Below are 19,401 nucleotides of genomic sequence, written 5' to 3'. Positions count from 1 at the left end.
TTGCTAAATTGCTAATCTTAACTTACAGTCCGAAATGTGTCCTGAATACATTAAAGCGTGTTGTCGACATTTTGAAATAATTTTCGCGTTTGCCTGCTTATTTAGAAAACTCAACCTTAAAATAAGATTTTTCTAACAAAATCACTTGCAATAAAAATTATTCCTTAATCCGATTTTGGTTTTCCATATTAAGTCGAGAAAAGTTTACAGTGAACCGTTTAATGATGTTAGATTACTAGTTTTCGCTTTTCAATTATAAAGTTTATAACCGCCCAAAACTTTTTATTTGCTGGCGTCTGAGTCTAATTTTATCAACATTGTTATCTCAAATTTTACTACTTTTGTTTTAGAAATGACTGTTAAAGTTTCTGAACAGTATCACGCATTAGAACACATCAAAGCAATCCCGACGCTAAACAAACAGTTAACATGTTATCACTTGAACGTACAAATTAATTTCAGCCGTCTTTTGTTTGCTTTGTTTGCTTTATAGCAAGTCAGTCACTCTAAAACAATCAAACGCACACCAATTTGCTTTTCATCAATTTTCAAAGTCGGCTGGCGTTTTGAGTGCGCAAACAGAAATTATTACTGACTTCTGACAGTTTTCAGTTAAAGGCATTTTAGAGATATTGAACTCGTTGCACCAAATTTCAAAAAGCTCTGTTGAATACTTTTGGTCTGAGTGAATTTTATTTTTCCAAAAAAGGTTACATCGAAAATCATTGCTGTGCATCGGCACAAAAATTTCCATGTCAAAATTTGAAATTGGAAGCAATTTATCAAGTTATGCTTACTCTGGATGTCAATCCTCAGATATGTACAAAAAAGAATCCTACCTCTACTACCAGAGCCGAGTGAACAGTAGCCGTATAATAACCTAATGGGCTGAGAAAAATAGTGCTAGAGTTATTGCCTAGTTATTAAAGCAATGATTATGCTTTTATTTCTTTTTTAATTTCTTTTAATTTCTTTTTGTTTTCGCTTTTAAATAGAATTCTCAACTCCTTTTCTGACGATTTGACGACAAATATCAAACATCAGAATCGCTTGTAATTGTACCTAACTGTCAATTAAAAGCAAATCTTGTGTAACGGCTGCTCTGCTATCAAAGTCAAGGAAAACTTTTCTCCGCCCAGTTTGTTTCAGCGGTTTCAAATCTGTCGGGATATTGTGTTTTTGCAGTTAACTTTTGTGAACTGTATTATCCGCTATGCTGTAGAGAAACGTTGCATTACTTGATTTTCAATAATTTCAAATAACTAATTGTTCAGCTTTGATGAATAACAAATGGCTTTGCTTCAATTAAGTGAAATCCAAAATTTCAACTAAACAATTAACCTCAAATTAGATGTTTTTCGAACATATCTCCTCAACCACAAATGCTAGTGAGAAGAAATTTCACTGGGTTATAAGCGTTAGGTAGGCCTACTATCTGATGTAAAAATAAACAACGCTGGGTAAACTGCGTTGGTGGGGCTACCTTTTATAATTTATAATCAATCTTAATACATGGGCCAAATTTTCGATGTTGAGTAACTCTCTGAGTAATGGTTCAAAATTGGCAGTGCACAACACTGTGATACAAGTAATCAAACGAAAAAGAATTGAACTGTATCTGTTAAATGATCTTCGAGAAATAACACAACAAATTTTTACCTCAGATTCGAATACTCTGAGTTAATTTGGTGAACAACTTTTGCTCCTCAATAAAACCAATATTAAAACTATGCCAGGCTTCGTTGAAGCTGGTAAGAGCAACTGACTATGTGCTTTGCACAAAGTTTCTCTTAGGAACTTCGTTCCTCAGAAAGAAAGTTTTCTGAATATCAAAGTTAATTCTCTTTCCACAAGTCAAAGTTAAGTTAAAACTGTACAATCACTAATATGATCTACAGAAACAAGACACGATAACAAGTAATTTAGCGCTCAAGAAATTGTGCTTCAATACGCACTGTATGTCAGTTTAATAAGACAAAATTAACGAGTTTAACTGATTTTTTGGTAGTTTTTCAAGCTCTATTTATACTGCCGTACATGTCAAAATGGCATTTCTGATTGGTTGTAGATTACGATGTCGTAAGATTCTCTGAATAAACTGAGGTTGTGATTCGGGATACCTTATACGGTGCCCCGGACTCTCTTAATTGGTATGAAAATCGCAAAATTCGTCGAATCTGGCTTACCAATTTGGGTATCTCTTGCTTAGTTTGAGCTAAATTTGTGTGATTGCGAACATTTGAATACGTGGCAATAAAAGCGTAGTTCGAGTTTGAGTTTCAGTTTAACTTCATGTATGCCGATTGTGTACTAATAATAGTTGCTAAATATAAATGTTGAAGAAAGTGAACAAATCCAAATGGCTTCGATAGAATTTAGCATTAAATTTCGTTCTTCATGCTATTCTAGCCTGAATGCTTTAAATGGCCTTGAAGCGCTATTCAATTTGTTAATTGAGTTAGTCAGCTCAACCACAACATTTTTCTATCGTTTTAGACTAAAATTTTAAAATGCTTTGTATTGTCTACTGATATGAAGTTTTTGAACAGCTGAGAAAATCTACCGTACTACAGCTGAGAAATTCTTCGAAACACAGCATATTTGCTCGGGTGGGTTGCCCTTTTCTCTATTTATTGTATGATTGTTAAAATAAAAATTGTATTGGTGGAATTCCTGATAATTCTCTATAATTTTTGACTCACTGCTTTTCGGATCAGCACTTGCGTATGCCGATTAGTTTATGTATGGTGATGCTACCACCAAAGGTGATTAATTGCTCTAAAACAAAATTTTTCAACAACTATATTAGCCCTGTTGGGTTTGTGTGATTTTATACTGCTGGCTTCCTTGCCTGAGCGTTTTTTGTGTAATCACGAAACTTTGTGACTTTTTGCCTTGAGAAATTGGATGAACTGTTATAGCTTCAGGGCAATATGTTGCTGAGCAGTTCTTTAAAAGCCGTACTGGTTTCGTATGCTCTTCAGAAAGCACGCAATTCAACTAAATTACTCAAGCAGACAAATTCATGATATGGGGGAAATTTTTTCAGTTTCTGCCTGCGCCTTTGCCCTTCATACACCCTCAAACTCTGCTGCGTAAGTAATGGGGTAAAGGGCAAATTTACGTGTTTCTTCTCAATCACTAAAAGTGCTCTCGTAGCTTAATCTAGTGGCTACCATAGCAGATTCTTTGCCAATTGCTTGAGAGCAATTCGACCGATGTTAGTCGGTCATGGTTTTTTTGTATTTAAAAAAGTATCATTGAAGAAAGCAGGGCAATTTACATTTAACTTTGGGTTATTTTGGATTATCTTTCAAACTTGGAAGATCTATTTCACTTGCAATTATAACCAATAAATATTTTCCAGGAAAATCTGCGGTCTCTTGTGCAATGCACAGAAGTTCCTCGAAACTAAAAATATAAATTTTTGTCTATTAATTTTTGTGAAAATAAGTAAACTGCAAGTTCTGAAATTGGCCAAATCATTTTTTTTCATTTCAAGTTTTATTTTTTTTATACCAGTAGTGCTGGTATTTAGTCGTCCGTTCTATAAAATTGTATGCGGTAAAGTGATATCTAGTGCTTGCGTTCGGTCCTATGATGTTTGGAAGCCTTAAAAAGGTAACACAATTAGCTTCAGAATATCTGATACAATCTGTCTATCAGACGTTTAAGTAATGGTTAAGCGAAGCGGTTCGAGGTATTAAGTCAGAATTTCGAAGTGACTCCAGCATAGTCACTTAACCATGCTTAAAACACGAAAGGCACACGTTTTGAAATTACGAAAGTCAACGGAATTCAACTTCTGGCTAAATAGCGACTTCTGTCATTTTGACTTCTGGCACTGCAGACTTTCGGCATTTAAAAATGTGCACGTGAGTGTTTTAATACTTTCTACGGCTAAATTCAAGTATCTGAGCGTTAACAGTCGAGAAATTTGAAAATTTTTAGGACGTTTTTCCTATAAACTGACTGAGGCACTATAGTTTACAATGAACTCAAAAGTGAATTAAGCCGTAAATTCTGACCAGTTCTTTTTCCAGAAGCGGGGTTTTCCAGCTGGGGAAATAATGATGCCATATAGCCTGCTTGGATTTCAATCTTTTAGATAACAGAAAGTTTTTTTTCATTTTGCTGATTTTTGTCTTGATTTCACTAGGTCACTGCAATGTACTTTGATGAACATTTGCAGTTTTTTTGCCCCAATTCAATTTTCTTTGCTGCGCCTAGTATCCAATTAACCCTAATTGAAAAATTACGCCGCTCTTATCAAAACTAAGACACTTTGTTGCCGAAAGTCGGCTTCGATTTCACCGCCTTTGGGTGCTAGGAATAGATGTGAACAAATTCTCCATGGAAAATGCTCAATTTTCAAATTAGGGTACTGTTACCTAATATTATTAGGCTGTGTTCATTCGAGCCCAGCTCTTAACACACGAGTGGGTTTAGTTATAATTTAACTACAACAAAATTATGTTCAATTTAGCCCTGCTACTTTGCAGGGAACGGTTTTTATTTTGCCCCCTTTAAGTAATAGCTGAACTGTAACGCTGTACAGAGCAAGTATAATTACTGTGTCGCTTTCTCTAATGCATTCATTACTCGCCTCAAATTTGTGGGTCGCTTTTTTCCTGCTTAAGTAACTTGATAATTTCGAATTGAATTTTATTGTGCTCTACAAAAAATCAAACATGTTAAAATTCGTGCTGCTTTTGTGTGTTGCTAATTGCGTCTAAAAGATCGATTTTCGTTCGATGCAACTGTTTCCTTGTTTTAAAGGAAGGCATTGATCTTCCGTCTTATTAATTGGGAGACGTGGCGGAATAAAAAGTGCAATTATTTGACGAAAATTGGAATTCGATGATTTATGTTGAAAAGCGTAACAATTCAAGTATGATCAAAAGAAAACGAAATTGAAAAATGTTATTACATTCACTGGGGTTAAACTGAAGCCGCGTTGAAGTAAATATGAAAACAGAAGTGTTAAATAATAGATTTTAACAAACTCAAGTTTAGTATTTGTACAGTCATGCAGTATGAGTTATGAAGCTTTTCCTGGAAAACACTCCAAAAAGTAACATTTTTGGCCTTTTATTTTAAAATTTTCGTCAGATTATTGCTCTCTCAACTATTCAATGTGCTGTAATTCTTGTAATTGTTCTGAAAAAATGAGACAAAAACGAGAAAATTGTCACATTAATGGTGCTCAAATTTTAGTTTCTGGAAAAGTAAGTTTTAAATTTCCGAAAAAAAGTCGAAACTCAATTTATTCAAAATATCTTACCAATATCATCATTTAGTTCACATGATTCAAAACTCGGTCATTCATTGATCATTTGTTCTTTTCCAGGTTCACTATTTCATCTTGCGATGAGCGTGACGTCACTTCAGACGGTGAATGCAGTGAAATGCTAGAAATCAGTGTATTTGGTACCCAATACGAGCATCAAACCGATGTCAACGATTTGGAAGAATTATACCGAAAGAAAGAAATTGGCCATAATGAAATGACAGAAGAGTACTCCATTTCGAATGAGAAAAAATATCGTTACATCATTTTGGTGTTTAATGCTGGCAGTTCCTGTGTGCTTGTAAAGGAAATCCAGATTAAAGTGCAAAAATGTTTGTCAGAAGTTAAGGATTTGGTTCGGTACGGGAGTGCGTACGCTTCCGAACGAGAGAGGTATGATATATTAACAGTTCATTTAATTCTAAGAAAATACTGTCCACATGCTGTGAAGTGGAATGCCTGACGGCTGTCCAAGAGTCGGTTTTTCTAAGATTTATAAACATTTTTCTGAAAGACAATATTTCATTAATCTTAAACAGCCAGCTTAAAATAGAACCGCGAATAAACCGAGAAGTATTTAGATATCTTCGTACTCTTTCCAGCGAGAACTATACATTTTTTTGAACTCGAAATTTTTTTGTTTTATTTCAAAAACTCTTGTAAAATAACTCTACAAACGCGACAACCATAATACATTTTAATTTGATCCTTAAGAACTGACTAAAATTTTCATTGATGATCAATGATATCGTTGCTTAAAGAGCAGAGTTATCACAAACTCTCAAACGTCACAAATCTCGATCACATGCCGATGTTTAATTGGTATCATAAATGCATTAATTTTGATTGAAACCAGCAAATGAAGCTAATTGATTTTTTACTTGCGTATTTATTATTATCTCACCGGACGTGTATAGGCGACAATTCAAGTATGCATTCTTTTTTATCAAGATCACCTTAATAAAGTTATGGACTAGGTGTTTTTTTAACCTAAAACCTACATGCATGGAACGTTGCAGCAGTTATAATTACCCACAAAAGTACATTCCATCACAACTTTTTGAGTTCTAAGTTTACCAACATGTAGCTAAATAAATATCTGAAGAAAAACTCGTGGTTGAATGATCAAAATCATCGCCTGTTTTTTTTGGCATTTAAAATTGTGGATCTTCACCAAATATGACCCCTCCGATTGGAATGCAGCCCACGTAGCGTATATTTTTTGGTAGCGTGAACGGGGGGTCTATAATCCGTAAGGTCCACTCACCAATGAAAAAATTATGTAATTGATCCGACCCCTCTTGAGGGGGAAGAAACTATATACTCAAATGGGTTTTTTTGTTCAGTCAATTTTGGCCGATCGATATATTCATCGTAGAGAGTTGAGACTGGTATCATTAGAAAGATTGTCCAGCGTAGAATATGGAATTAAAAAGATTTTTTTAATTTTCGTTTTTTACAGGGAGCTATCGAGGTTTAAATTTTGAGAAAATATTGTGAATTCCGGTGAGATTTTATTCACGTTTTCCGGAATTTTTGTCTAAAACTTTGCCAATTTGGCTAAAATTTGTTAATTTTTTAAGAAAGTGTTGTTGATTTTTGTTTGTAAAGACAAAAAACTTCATTGTTGTTTTTTTTATTAAATTTTTTGTCAAAAATTCCGGGCAAATTTTTCATAATTAAGACTTTTTCATCAAAAACAGCACGAAATTTTTTTAGTCCAGTTTGATTAAATTTACAGGTAGTACACACCCAAAACCACTAACACAAACTTTTTAGATTTAAAATGGGGCTTGTTCTACTTCAAATTCCGTTGAGAGTGCTATGTAATTAAAACTTTGCCGATTTTTGCGAAATCTAATTTTGAGTTTTTAACTAACAAAATATCAATATCTAGAACATTCGAATGATTAAGTGTTCCTGATGGACAAACAACATTAGAAGGGCTAGTTTTGAATCAATCTTGGACTGGTATAATCCGAAAATATTTCGGATTGTAATCAGTCGTTCTTTTTTATTAAAAAAAATCGATCTTTTCTACATTAATTAAAAAACAGAACGTTTCAAACCAAAGCTCACTAAGGATAGTTCCAATTGGATCCTAAATAGCTCTACATTGTTGTACCTAGCGAATTGCATGAAAGCTTATGGTCGTTTTGACTTTTGAAAGTATTTGATTTTTAAATAAATAATGACATCGAAATTTTCCTCTACTTTTCTCTTTATTTGGTCAACTTGTAGCTTATTGTCAGAAATGAAAGACTGCTTTTTTCTTTTGAAATCAAAATCAATCTTTATCGCAGTTTTACCCCTTAAGTTATGGTTTTTTGGCTTTAATATTACTGGATTTCACATTTCACTAGATTTCAAATACCTAAAAAAATTTTTAGGTATTTGCCCATTTTTCACGTTTTCTTGTTTTGTCACATTATCACATTAATGACAGTTCGTATATCACATTATTGGCTTTTAAAATAAGGCAGAATTGATAGTAATAAATCCTTGATGATATAGATTATGATTTTAACGACACTACTTTCTCGAAGAATTGATTTGAATTTTTAAATTTTTGTCTTAAACTGTCCTTTTTACTTTGTCTTTTTAGTTTTATGGAAATTGCAGTGCAATGACCCGGTTTCATTGGATTTTCAAGGAGGAGTAGATGATCCAATATTCTGATGTTAGTAGATAGCTGATGGCTTCCATGACTGTGAAAACAATTGTTTTATAAATTAAAAAATAACACTTTGAAACTTCGCAATTTTGCTCCTTTTATTGTCTGTATGTTATATAGTCTCGCTAATTACCAACCAGATATGACATTATTGTTTTCAGGGGAAGGTTTCAAAATGGATTGGTGTCACAATATCTAATAATTATAAAGGATTCGTTATGAGTTTACTGGCTTCGAAACGGGTTTTTCACAAACAAGAGTAAATTATTTTTTGATTGTTGTCAAATTTGACGTTCTTTTTGCAGACGTAAGAAATATTATGGATAATTGCAGGTATCAAGGGCTTCCCTTAGAAGAATAAACGAACCTGTTTAAATTTTTCCTTTTGTAATTATTGGCTTTAATGACTCTGAAAACAATTGTTTTATAAATTAAAAAAAAACACTTTGTATTTTCGCCTTTTTGCTCCTTTTGTCTGTTTGTTATCTAGTTTTAATTATTACAAGCCAAATATGAAATTGTTGTTGTCAAAGGCAGGTTTCAAGAGGGATTGGTGCCACGCAATCTTTTGTTTTTAAAGAATTCGTTGACTTTACTGGCTTCGACACGGAAAAAAGTAAATTAATTTTTGATTTTTGTCATGTTTGACGTTCTTTTTGTAGACGTAAGACATTTTCTAGATAATTTCAATTCTCAAGGGCTTGCTTTGTTTAAATAAACGAACCTATTTAAATATTTTATCCTGTAATTAATGGCGTCCATGTCTTTGGAGATATTTTATTCGAAAAAAATTTAAAAAGTTACTTAATTGTTGCTTTTTTTTCATTTTTATCTACTTGATACCTAGCTTCATTTGTGAGAGGTTACATAATAATTTATCAGTGCTCGCAAAAAGTGCAGTCAAACATATTTTGATGGCCATATTATGGCTTTACGTTTTCGAAAGCGTTTTCTGCCAAGTTTTAATTGATTTTGTTTGTTGTCTAATTATTGTTTTTTTTTAACCGCATAAAAATTAAATACCGGCAGTTCTTAGTTCCTTCTATAGAAGCATTGATAATCGTACACCTCTGGGATATTTGAGTTGATTTCTGATGACTTTCCTTACTTTGAAATTAATTGTTTTAAAAAAATAAGCGAATCTTACAACTTTACTGTTTTTGTTCTTTATTGTCTAATTGTTACCAAGCCTTTTTATTGAGCAGTCCCATATCTTTTCTGATGAATTATAAGTTATTTTGTTTGATATCGGTTTTATCTGACGCTATTTTGACTTTTCTATTAAGTTTTGTTTTTTAAAACGGACATGAAGTTTTTGATTTAATTAATTTTTGTTGTTGTTTGATTTTGCTGTTCATCTTGACTCGCTTTCTTATTATTTGCACATCTCATCAATCTAATGCGCCATTACTCACTCCACCGCTGAGTTATTTGCTTTGGGGGCTATCTTTTTGTTCATACACCAATTTTAAAAAAAAAAATACTTGAATTTTTGGGTTTTTCTATGTTCCTCATTTGGTTGACAATCATGCCAAAATTGTGGATGAACGGGGTCGGAACCTTATGTGCAATTGCACATTACCGAGTCGCCTTGTTGTTGATTAAATTTCATTGTTTTGCTTCATAACAGGTACGAAGGACATTGTCTGGAGAATTCGGTCCGGAGTGGCAGTAGTTCTCCACTGAGAAAGTGTTCACACGGGAGATGGCTGACTCTCACACAGTCTAAGTGTGTTTGTAACATGGGCTACACTGTCAACAACAACAAATGTCAAGGTAAACAAAAACATGGATAACTGTAAATCTTTGGTCATTGAATTGGTCTCGAACTAAGTTTGAAACAATTATTTTAGTCCTGCTAGTCTTTTTACTGCGATTTTGTGCGCCCCAACATTCGTTTGAGACCAATTTTTTCGACATTGTTTATTAATTGTGGTTCCATTTAAGTCCATTAGTTCATTTTAGATTCCAACTAAAACATCTATATTCGGTTGATTTGTTCTCGTGTCCGTGGGCAGCTCTACAACCTCATTTTTTGGTTTTCTGTGTAAAGCTTACTTTAACCCAGCTTAATTATGAAATTTTTCCAAAAATAGTGAATTCATGGCAAACCGCACGATCTTTCACTTATCATTGAAACTTGAAGGCCTTTTTAGTTTCGCATCTCGACAACTGTTTTCTATTTCAACTAAACATTTTTTTCTCATTGTTGGTTGTTACAATTAGTCGCTGTTCTATAGATGGAACGGTGGAACGTTCTACTTTTCTTTTCCTACTTTTTTGTGTAAATTTTCCTTAAATTAGCAAATTATTGGCAACAAGTTTTTTAATCTAGTCAAAATAAGATTGACTATGTTTTCTTATTCCAGACTAATCCGGATCATTTTTGCAGCAGCATTTTTTGTTTATCGGGAATCTTTAACTGGGCACTTGCCGTACTGTCTTCTGTATTTGAAGTAGTTGTCTGCCAAAATAGACCTGAAGGTCTGGAAAAGCTCTTTGCAAAATTTTTGTCAACATTTTGTGGAGTCACATAGGTTGTTTTTGTTTGCAGATCCTTATCGACCACCCGTTGCTAAAACAACTCTGTCTGGTCCATGGTTTGGATATCCCGCAATCTGTCGGCTACATTTACTAATATTGAAGGCTGAAAAGATTGCTCACTTTATTAGCAGCATTCAATCTATGCCGGCAAATTGGCTATTGTAGCACAGTGGGCTGGTTTCTGACGAAAACAATCTTGTGCTAACAATTTTCATCGCTGGCTCTATCTTTTTTAATTAAGAAAACTAACTTTTTCAAAATTCCGTGCGACTTTTTGAAAGCGGACAAATGAAAAAAGTGCTTAGAAAAAATTGGTTAGAAAAAAGTGCTCAGGATGGATGATTGTATTTTGTTCATCATTGTCACCACATTTTGGAACAACTCTCGAAATTTTCAAGATGTGAAGCTATGCACGATTAGCTCAAATTAATATCTGCTTCACTGGTGATTTCGCTTGTCAATTTTTGTTCGAATCTTGAAATTATTTGCTGGAGGTCCTATTAAATTTTTAATGTTCTTGAGAGAAAATGCCACCCACTAATTTTTGTCACATTTCAAGATGCTAAATTCGAAACTAAAATTTCTTAAACTGTTGATAAACACTTAAGTGTAGTGATTTTATAGTTCAGTGATTTCTAATTAATGGCTAATCAAATTTGAATGACAGATTTTTTGTCCGTTTTTTGCATACGACTCGGCGCTCTGTGTGTTCTAACACAATCCAAGCTCTCGAAAGCGAATCAATTTGTTTAAATGCATCGATTAATGACCCAATGGCCCGTGTAATTATTGAAGAGGCCGATCAAGTAAGTATTTACAATGGATCAATTAACTTTTGATACCATTTCAATTGAGAAGTGAAGCGTGATTGAAAGTTTTTGTCCCCCACCGTTTTGTGCACTTCAAATTGTGAGTTAAATAGATAATTAATAGACAATCAATACGCCTGACCTGCGGCATAAAAATAAATGATGAGATTTTGAGTTGCACGTTTTCATCGTGTAGAGGCTTGCAGCTATTACTATTACTACCAATATGTTGTGTATCTATTCAGAATTTTTGTAGCTTTCGGTCTGTTTTTGTCAAACTAAAACACCATGTGAGGGATTGTAATATGAAATCTGAAAACTTAAATTTATCATTCAGGTTTTATCAGCTTGAGCTTTTGACGTATCTCTACTTTTAATGCGATGTTTTCAACAAGTTCCTTCAAGCTACCATGAAATTATGCAATTTGGTCTCATTTGAACAATGTAGTCACCGCTTTTGTTTTCTTCAAATAGATTACAAAATGTATGGCACATTTTAAAATCTCGATTAATAATGGTGTTGTGTTGTCAAGTTCAGCCTGGGGCGTAATTCAGAGCTAACAAAAGACTTTTGCTTCATAAGATAATAAATCTAAATTATGCAAATTTTCTAAAATGCAAAACTATTCAATTTCTATTGTGCACAACTTAAGAAATCGAATCGAGATCTTAAGCTATTTCACTTGAGCTTAAGAGATATGATTTTTGCTCTGCCTTTAACATTAGAGTGCTTAACTTCACCAATGTGCTCTGTTTAATTAAAAAACGGGTGAGTTTTATCGGGTTTTTCGCTCTAATTGGGTTGAAATTTTATGCCGAGCTTGTTTCGAAAAGATACTTTTCTCCCATGCGATACACCAGAGTAATATTGTCTAGAGCTTTTAACCTTAATTTTTCATGTATCGTTTCTTCATCTCTTTCTGATGTATATTGTGCATAAGGTCAATTTGACCGAGCTTGATAGCTAGACAAGACGCTCTGCTTGTTGAAAGTATACTTGGCTGGGGAAATGAAGATTTGAGGATGGGTTATAACATGGGAATGGGTTATAAGAGATACCCAAGTTCGAGAGCTTATGACAAGTTGATGGAATGGTTACCACAATAGCTTAGCAAGTAAGATGCTGATTCGGATCCAGTACGGGCGGAGTTTTTTTAATCTGAAACATTTAAATTGGGTTAACCATGAGGTTAAAGTTGCATGTTGTAATATTATAAATCGAAAAATAACATATTTTTCATCTGAATAACTAAATAACAAAGGTTTGGTTTCCCGCTTTTGTGAATTATTTTAGTGAAATAAAATTTTTGAAGCCTGCAATTTTTTATCCATTGGAACTCGTTATTGTCTTTTCTGCATCTCTTCTTTAAGATTTATTCCATTTACGAAAAAAATTTCTCGTTGAATTATGACTCCATTTTGATTTTCATTTTGTTGCGGGAGAAAAATCAAATGTACGTTTGTTTACATTAATTGCAGTGTTTTCGATTATTTTGTCATCATATGTGTTTGTTTGTTGAATAATAGCAAGAAATCGATTTAATCAAGTTTTTTTCTATATGAAATTCTGCAGGGAGAGTTTTCTTTCCAAAAGGTAGACTTTGAGCAGTGTCATGTTTGTTTGGAAAGTAGCAAATTTTTATGTCCCATCTAATTTGAAAAAATGTAGCACTGAATTCTAATTGAGACAAAACAAGTGAAAGGACAAAACAAGTGAAACAACTAAAAAGATTTTTTCTAGCCTTTAGAGTTATTTGATGGCGAACCAAATGAATTGGTCTGATGGCTATTGTCTTTTTATTGATAAATTGATTAAGTTGTTTTCGGTGTGTCAACTTTTTATCAAGAATAACACCTAAATAAATGCTACATTTTTTTGGATTGCAGGTGCACTTTCATCACTGCAGTTGCACTTGCTTAGAACGCCCCCTAAAACCAATCAACTTTATACTACTAAGATTACGCTTAACTGGCGTTAGGCTCTAAACTTGGGTGGGTTTTTATCAAACTTGTTTTCTCTTTTCAGCATGTGGTCTCAACCAATACAAGTCTAATCAGGGCAATGGTGTTTGTTTCAAATGCGCATCTCATTCGTCTACAAATGGTGAAACGGGAAGAGCAAATTGCTCATGTAACCTTGGATTCTATCGCAACCCAAACAGCACTAGTGATCCCAACTGCTATAGAATGCCACAGAAGCCATAGTTAGTGAAAGTTGAAGTAATTGTTCCTTTTCAGCGCGCTCAACCTCACAATACAGATTTTAAGGTGTAAATTTTTGTCAATTTTGAATGGTCGTATTTTATTAGTTTTTTTTCAGGCGCAATCAAAGAAACCTTGAATATATCTCATAACTGAATCCAAGAGAAAATTATCTAATTTTAAGGAAGAGATAGTGCGCTGATGCTTCGAATTGGAAAATTCAACTAAAATAAAATATGGAGACTATCCATTGGTTTAGAACGTTTTCGAAAATTTCTAATCAAAAATCTTTAATGTTATATGAAACTACCAAATTGGTTGTACCCCAGCTTACTTCAATTTAATACTTTTTGTATTACCATGCGTTCCAGGTAAGTAATACTTTCATGTATGCTTTCGTGTTTCAGTGTATATAAAATTGAGAATGGCACCGATTCCGTCACAGTACGATGGAATTTAGACAGACAAGGAGACGAACGTGTCACGGTCGAGGTCAACTGCTTGACCTGCCCCGGGCACTTGAATGCCGTGCCCGTTAAGGAGAGGGGTGTTGCTACCATCACAGGCCTGCAAGAAAACACAGAGTACAAGATTCAAATAGCTGCCAAAAATATTGTATCGCAACTCAATCCCGAAGCCTCAAGTGTCGAGTTTACAGTTCGGACTAAAAAGTCATGTGAGTTGGTTATTCACTTCTGGCTGAAAACATCAATTTAGCTCAACAGAAAACGGTAGTGTCGATTATGGAAATTTTCATTTTCCATCGGCAAATTTTGCCGCTAATTGTGGTCTATGGATGTCCGAATAACTTTGAAATGGCGAATTAAAGACTTTTTAATGTGTTGGAGCTTTTCAATTCAAAAGTTTTTAAATGAACTTATCAGAAATTTAATTCTGATTTCCGTTAAGATTTATTTTGGAGGACAGGAGTCGTTTTTTGCTGGACAGAATGCCTTATTTAATGCGTTTGCAACTTTTTTGTTAATTTACATGTGAAGTAAAACAGGAGCTAACGATACAATATTGCCGTCAGAAAGCGAACCCAAAAGTATTATAGCTTGGTTTAACTAAATGTAAAATTTAACTGAGCAAGATGATGTCAGACGCAGTTGATTTAAGTTAACAAATTTATTGAAATGAACCAATCTAATTTTAGCTGAGAAGATCAATATCTTGTTCATGTGATTTGATTGAGATGAGATCTTGTACTGATCTTGTTCATGCGTTCTGATGTCTTTTATTAGTTGTATCCAAGTTTCTTTTCTGTACAGACAAGGTGCGGGTAAGAAGCTGCAAGAAGAACTACGACCGACTCATAGTCGAGTGGAACCCTGTTGACCTCGGTTCCCAATTTTACCAGATGTCCTCAGATGGTCAGAAGTCGTTTGAACATTTCGGATACAGTGATAGATTTGCTGGAGGCTCTCAAAGCGAGTACAACAAATATCAGTTGAAGATAAGACCAGAAAACAGCGCTGCTGGTCATGAAATTTTGATGTTTCCCACAAACGATACGAAGTTTCAGGTCACAAGTAAGGCCGCTTTATTTTTTTCACCCAAATTTAAATTAATTTAAAAAAAACAATATTTGGTTAAAAATAACCAGTAGCAACTGGTTAATAAATTAGCACTTTAACAGGCAATCACTAATCTTCATATTGAAGATCTGAAATTTTCGCAAATTTTGTATTTCATCAATTGTTATAAACTTCACTTCTATATTGTCTTTTTTTTATCAATCACTGAAATTTTCAGATTTCGCTCATTTTTCAATTCTTAATTAATGAACGTCAAAATTTGAAAAAAAACTGATTTTCAAATTTTCAAATGAACTTATAAAGCAGTGCACAGTAAAAAAAATGTGATTTGTATGCATTTATATCCTTCTGTTAATAGGCGTGTGATCTAAAATCTAAAAATAGTCTCACAGATCTATCTACAAGTGTGCTACCTTCCATTGCATTAAATAGTTTATTGAGCAACTGAGAAATATTAACATTCTCGGAGTTCGTATATTTTAAATGGGATCGTAATAAGTTTCGCGTGTTTAAGATTTGAACCCGAGCTTGCAGTATTTGTTCTCAGTTGGACTTAGCCATGACAATGAAGAGGGGAAATCATTCTCAAAGGAGGCCATTTGTCCACCAGATGGTTCGTATTTTTCCTTCAATTATGTAATACTTTAAACTGTTTCAGTCGCTTCTAGCTACATATTACGATTCATTTTTCACATAAAATCATCATTTTTATTGTGTTAACTAACTCTGTACCTTATAGTGGACTACAGCAACAGTCTGTTTTATCTCAAAGGACCCAGAGTTTGACTAATAATAGCTCAAACTCATGTAACTGGGGCCCAATTGGTTGTTTGATTGCTTTCAAACGTTGCAATTATTTGAGCAAAGTTTGTTGAAGTTATTTGTACTCTCTTGGTGTTTTCTTAACTTTAAGAGGAGTATTGATAATCTACAGGATTTTTTCTAGCTGAAGCAACTTTTTTCGCGTCTCGAAGTTTGCCCTCTTTCTTTCAGAAGAGTGAGTTCTGTTGTAGAAAGTTGGACATGAATATTTAGAATTTTCAATTTGAGTCTACTGTACTGTAGTTAGTAAACTGGTCAGCATGAAGTCTTTTTGAGGATTTTTTACCCGTTAGCAATACCCCTTTCTCTCCCTATGCCTTAAGAGACCTTATCACAAATCCTTCTCCCTCAACAACCAAACCTCCTCCCCCTCCGCCCGTCGACCGAACTGCCCTGATAATTATTTACATGGCTAAATAGAGATTGTACTAGCTTTTACAGTCTTATTATCATCCATTAACAACCTGAAAAAACACGAATATGAATATTAATAGTCACTAGACTTTTCACTAGACTTCTCGGTATACCCGGGTTCAAAATTTTGAGAAGCTGAATTCAAATAATGACAGATTCATACTAAATGTCAAATTAAAACTGAGTCAAAGTTGGTTGCATTTTTAATGTATTTTTTATAGTTTGCATCCTGCTGGGGATATCTCTCGTTTTCAGCAGGTTATCTCAACCAATCTCTGTTACAGCTATTCGGAGGTCTGCAGTCAAGCTGATTGCAAGAGATGTGAGATTATAGGCAGATATGGAACGCGAGCAAGACTATGAATCTTTACCTTACCTGTTAAGAGTGGTGAATTTTTTGAAAAATATGTCACCCACTGAGCGGGAACAGTCAATACTGATGAGGTTTTGATGTCTCACCCAATGAATGGGGAGCTCATAATTGTCTGCCTGATTGTTTGGTTCGTAAAACAGTGGCGCCGCGAGCACAGGAGAAATGACTCTAAAGATTTTTCCAAGAAAGTGAGGAGAGTGGATCAAACTCATCCGAACTGAACTGATATTAGTATCAATTATCGGTTGTGAATCAATATTTCATTATTTTACATAACAAAGTTAAAAAAAACTTAATCAAAATTTTGACTACAATAAGCTCCATGAACATCGTTTTAAGAGCTGCAAAGAAATTGCACCCAAGCTTCGCCATTAGACAATCTAAAATTGAACCTCCTGCTCCCGACTCAATCAATTCGTCCTAAGTTATTCGACAATATTTTTGTACCGTTAATTATGCAGCTTAAGGAAAACTCTTTTGATATTGTCTAATGATTTAAGTTTCAAATAAAATTATCTAATGAAGAATCGAATAAATCTGGTATGCCTTCATATGAGGCACATTAGACTTCTACATTTTCACTCTTGTTATTGCTGGTGTCCATCGGTGACCTACCACCCTCAATTCAATCCATTAATAAGTCGGTAGGTTGAAAAGCAGTCGTGAAGTAATTATATTTAGCGGTCTCTTGCTATGGTATATATTAGGAAATGTCATTCTGATGACGAAAGCATTTTTGCTCGCAATTCAATTTCTGCCGGTTATTCAAGTGCTTGTAAAGTATTTTTTGCGTCTGAGGTATTGCTGAACAAGTTTTTTTTCAACCTGTTTAAGCTGTAGTGTTGTCATGTTTACTTGATCCCACACATTTGCAAATTGAAAAAATTGTTTTTGATTAGCGAATTTACATCTAAGGAGTTAATGACGTAACAGTATTGATGTATTGCAGTTTTCAGAGCAATTAATTGAGTGATAATTACAAAACTTATTATAATCCCCCCGCTGAAAATTTAATATTTTCCTACTAACAAGGCGGCTCGGTAATGTGCAATGGCACATAAGGTTCCGACCCCGCCCATCCACAATTTTGTGGATGGGCGACCAAATGAGGAACAGATAGAAAAACCCAAAAATTATTTTTTGCGAATCCCAAAAAAGCCCAAGTCTTTTTCAAAAAATTCCGTATGAACGATAAGATAACCTCCAAAACAAATAACTCAGTGGAGTAAAAATTGATGCATTAGATTGCTGTAATATGTCAATATTAAGAGAGCGAGTCAAAACGAACAGCAAAATCAAACAACAACAACAACAAACATTAATTATATCAAAAAATTTATGTCCCTCTTAAAAACTAAATTTAATAACAAAGTCAACATACCGTCAGATAAACCTGAAACTAAACAAAAATAACTTAAAAATCACCACAAAACATATGCGACCAGTCCATAGAAAGGTTGGGTAATAATTATACAAAAAAGAACAAAAACAGAAAAGTAAAAAAAATTAACTTTTTTTTTTGAAACAATTAACTTCAAAGTAATAAATACCATTAGGAATAAATTAATATTACCACAAATTTGCGATTACCACTGCTTCTATAGAAGGGCATTAGGACCTGACCTTATTCATTTTTTAGAGCGGCTAAAAAGAACAACAAAGAACAAACAAAATTTAAATTGAAACTTGCCAGAAAACGCTGTCAAAACCGTCAAGCCATATTTTGGCACTCAAAATATATTTGATTGCGCCTTCTTCAAACAGTTATAATGTAGTACGTGGCCATTCATTAGTAAGACTAGGTAACAAGTAGACAAAAAAGCGGAGTGCTAAAGTATGTAATACTTTCAATTTTTTTTTCGAAACAAAATTACATTCAATGTCATGAAAGGCATTAATTACAAAAAGAACTATTTAAATATCGTCGTTTTTTCATAAAAAAGAAACCCTCGAGACCTGTAATTATCCAGAATATTTCTTGCATCTACAAAAAGAACGTCAAATATGACAAAAATCAAATTAATTTAATTTTTTTTTGTGAAAAAGCGGTGTCGAAGCCAGTAAGGTCATAACAAAATCTTTAAAAAAAAGATTTTTGGACACTAATCCCTTTTATTCCCTTGACACCCATAATGTCATATTTGACCTGTAATCAACTAACGAGATTAGGTAACAAAAAGAAACATAAAAAGAACAAAATTGCGAAGTTAAAAAATTATTTTTTAATTTTGGAAAACGATGGGTTTGAAAGTCATAAAAGCCATCAGCTATCTGCTAATATCAGAATATCGGTTTTTCTATTCTTCCATGAAAAGCCAATGAAAGCTATCACTAAACAGGAAATTTCATACGACCGAAACGACAAAGTATAAATGACAGTTAAGACAAAATTAAAAAATTCAATTGATTTCTTCAAGAAAGAGGCGTCGAGGCCATTAAAACGATGATTTATATCTTTCAAGATTTTAATATGTTCAATTGTGTTTTAATTTGAATGCTAATAAGGTGACATGAGAACTGTCAATAATGTGATAATGTGACAAAATTAGAAAACATGAAAAACTGGCAAATATCAAAACAATTAAAAATCTAAAATCTTGTAGTATCAAAGCCAGAAAACAATAATTTCAGGCTTAAAACTGCAACCGAGAATAAATGTTAACTCAGTAGAAAGAAGAAGCAGTCTTTTTTTGCTGACACTAAGCTGGAAGTTGAACAAATTAAGAAAAAAATAG

The 19,401-nt window shown here is 33.6% G+C and overlaps 1 protein-coding gene across 1 annotated transcript in view; it reads left to right on the top strand.

Annotated features, from left to right (window-relative positions):
• Positions 1 to 3,852: 3,852 nt before the first annotated feature.
• The window catches only part of LOC142353899 (ephrin type-A receptor 3-like), a 36,412-nt gene continuing 20,863 nt past the window's right edge, over positions 3,853 to 19,401 (top strand). The window contains exons 1-7 of the mRNA XM_075406128.1: positions 3,853 to 3,875; positions 5,351 to 5,683; positions 9,595 to 9,740; positions 13,344 to 13,521; positions 13,927 to 14,195; positions 14,791 to 15,051; positions 15,572 to 15,670. Coding sequence (XP_075262243.1) covers positions 3,868 to 3,875; positions 5,351 to 5,683; positions 9,595 to 9,740; positions 13,344 to 13,521; positions 13,927 to 14,195; positions 14,791 to 15,051; positions 15,572 to 15,670 — 1,294 coding nt within the window. The 5' untranslated portion in view covers positions 3,853 to 3,867. The remainder of the gene's footprint in view (positions 3,876 to 5,350; positions 5,684 to 9,594; positions 9,741 to 13,343; positions 13,522 to 13,926; positions 14,196 to 14,790; positions 15,052 to 15,571; positions 15,671 to 19,401) is intronic.

The sequence above is a fragment of the Convolutriloba macropyga genome, chromosome 15 (assembly GCF_964194025.1).
Source record: "Convolutriloba macropyga chromosome 15, txConMacr16.3, whole genome shotgun sequence".
Classification (NCBI taxonomy): domain Eukaryota; kingdom Metazoa; phylum Xenacoelomorpha; order Acoela; family Convolutidae; genus Convolutriloba; species Convolutriloba macropyga.
Note: the sequence above shows the minus strand (reverse complement) of the source record. Positions and strands in the feature narration are given on the sequence as shown.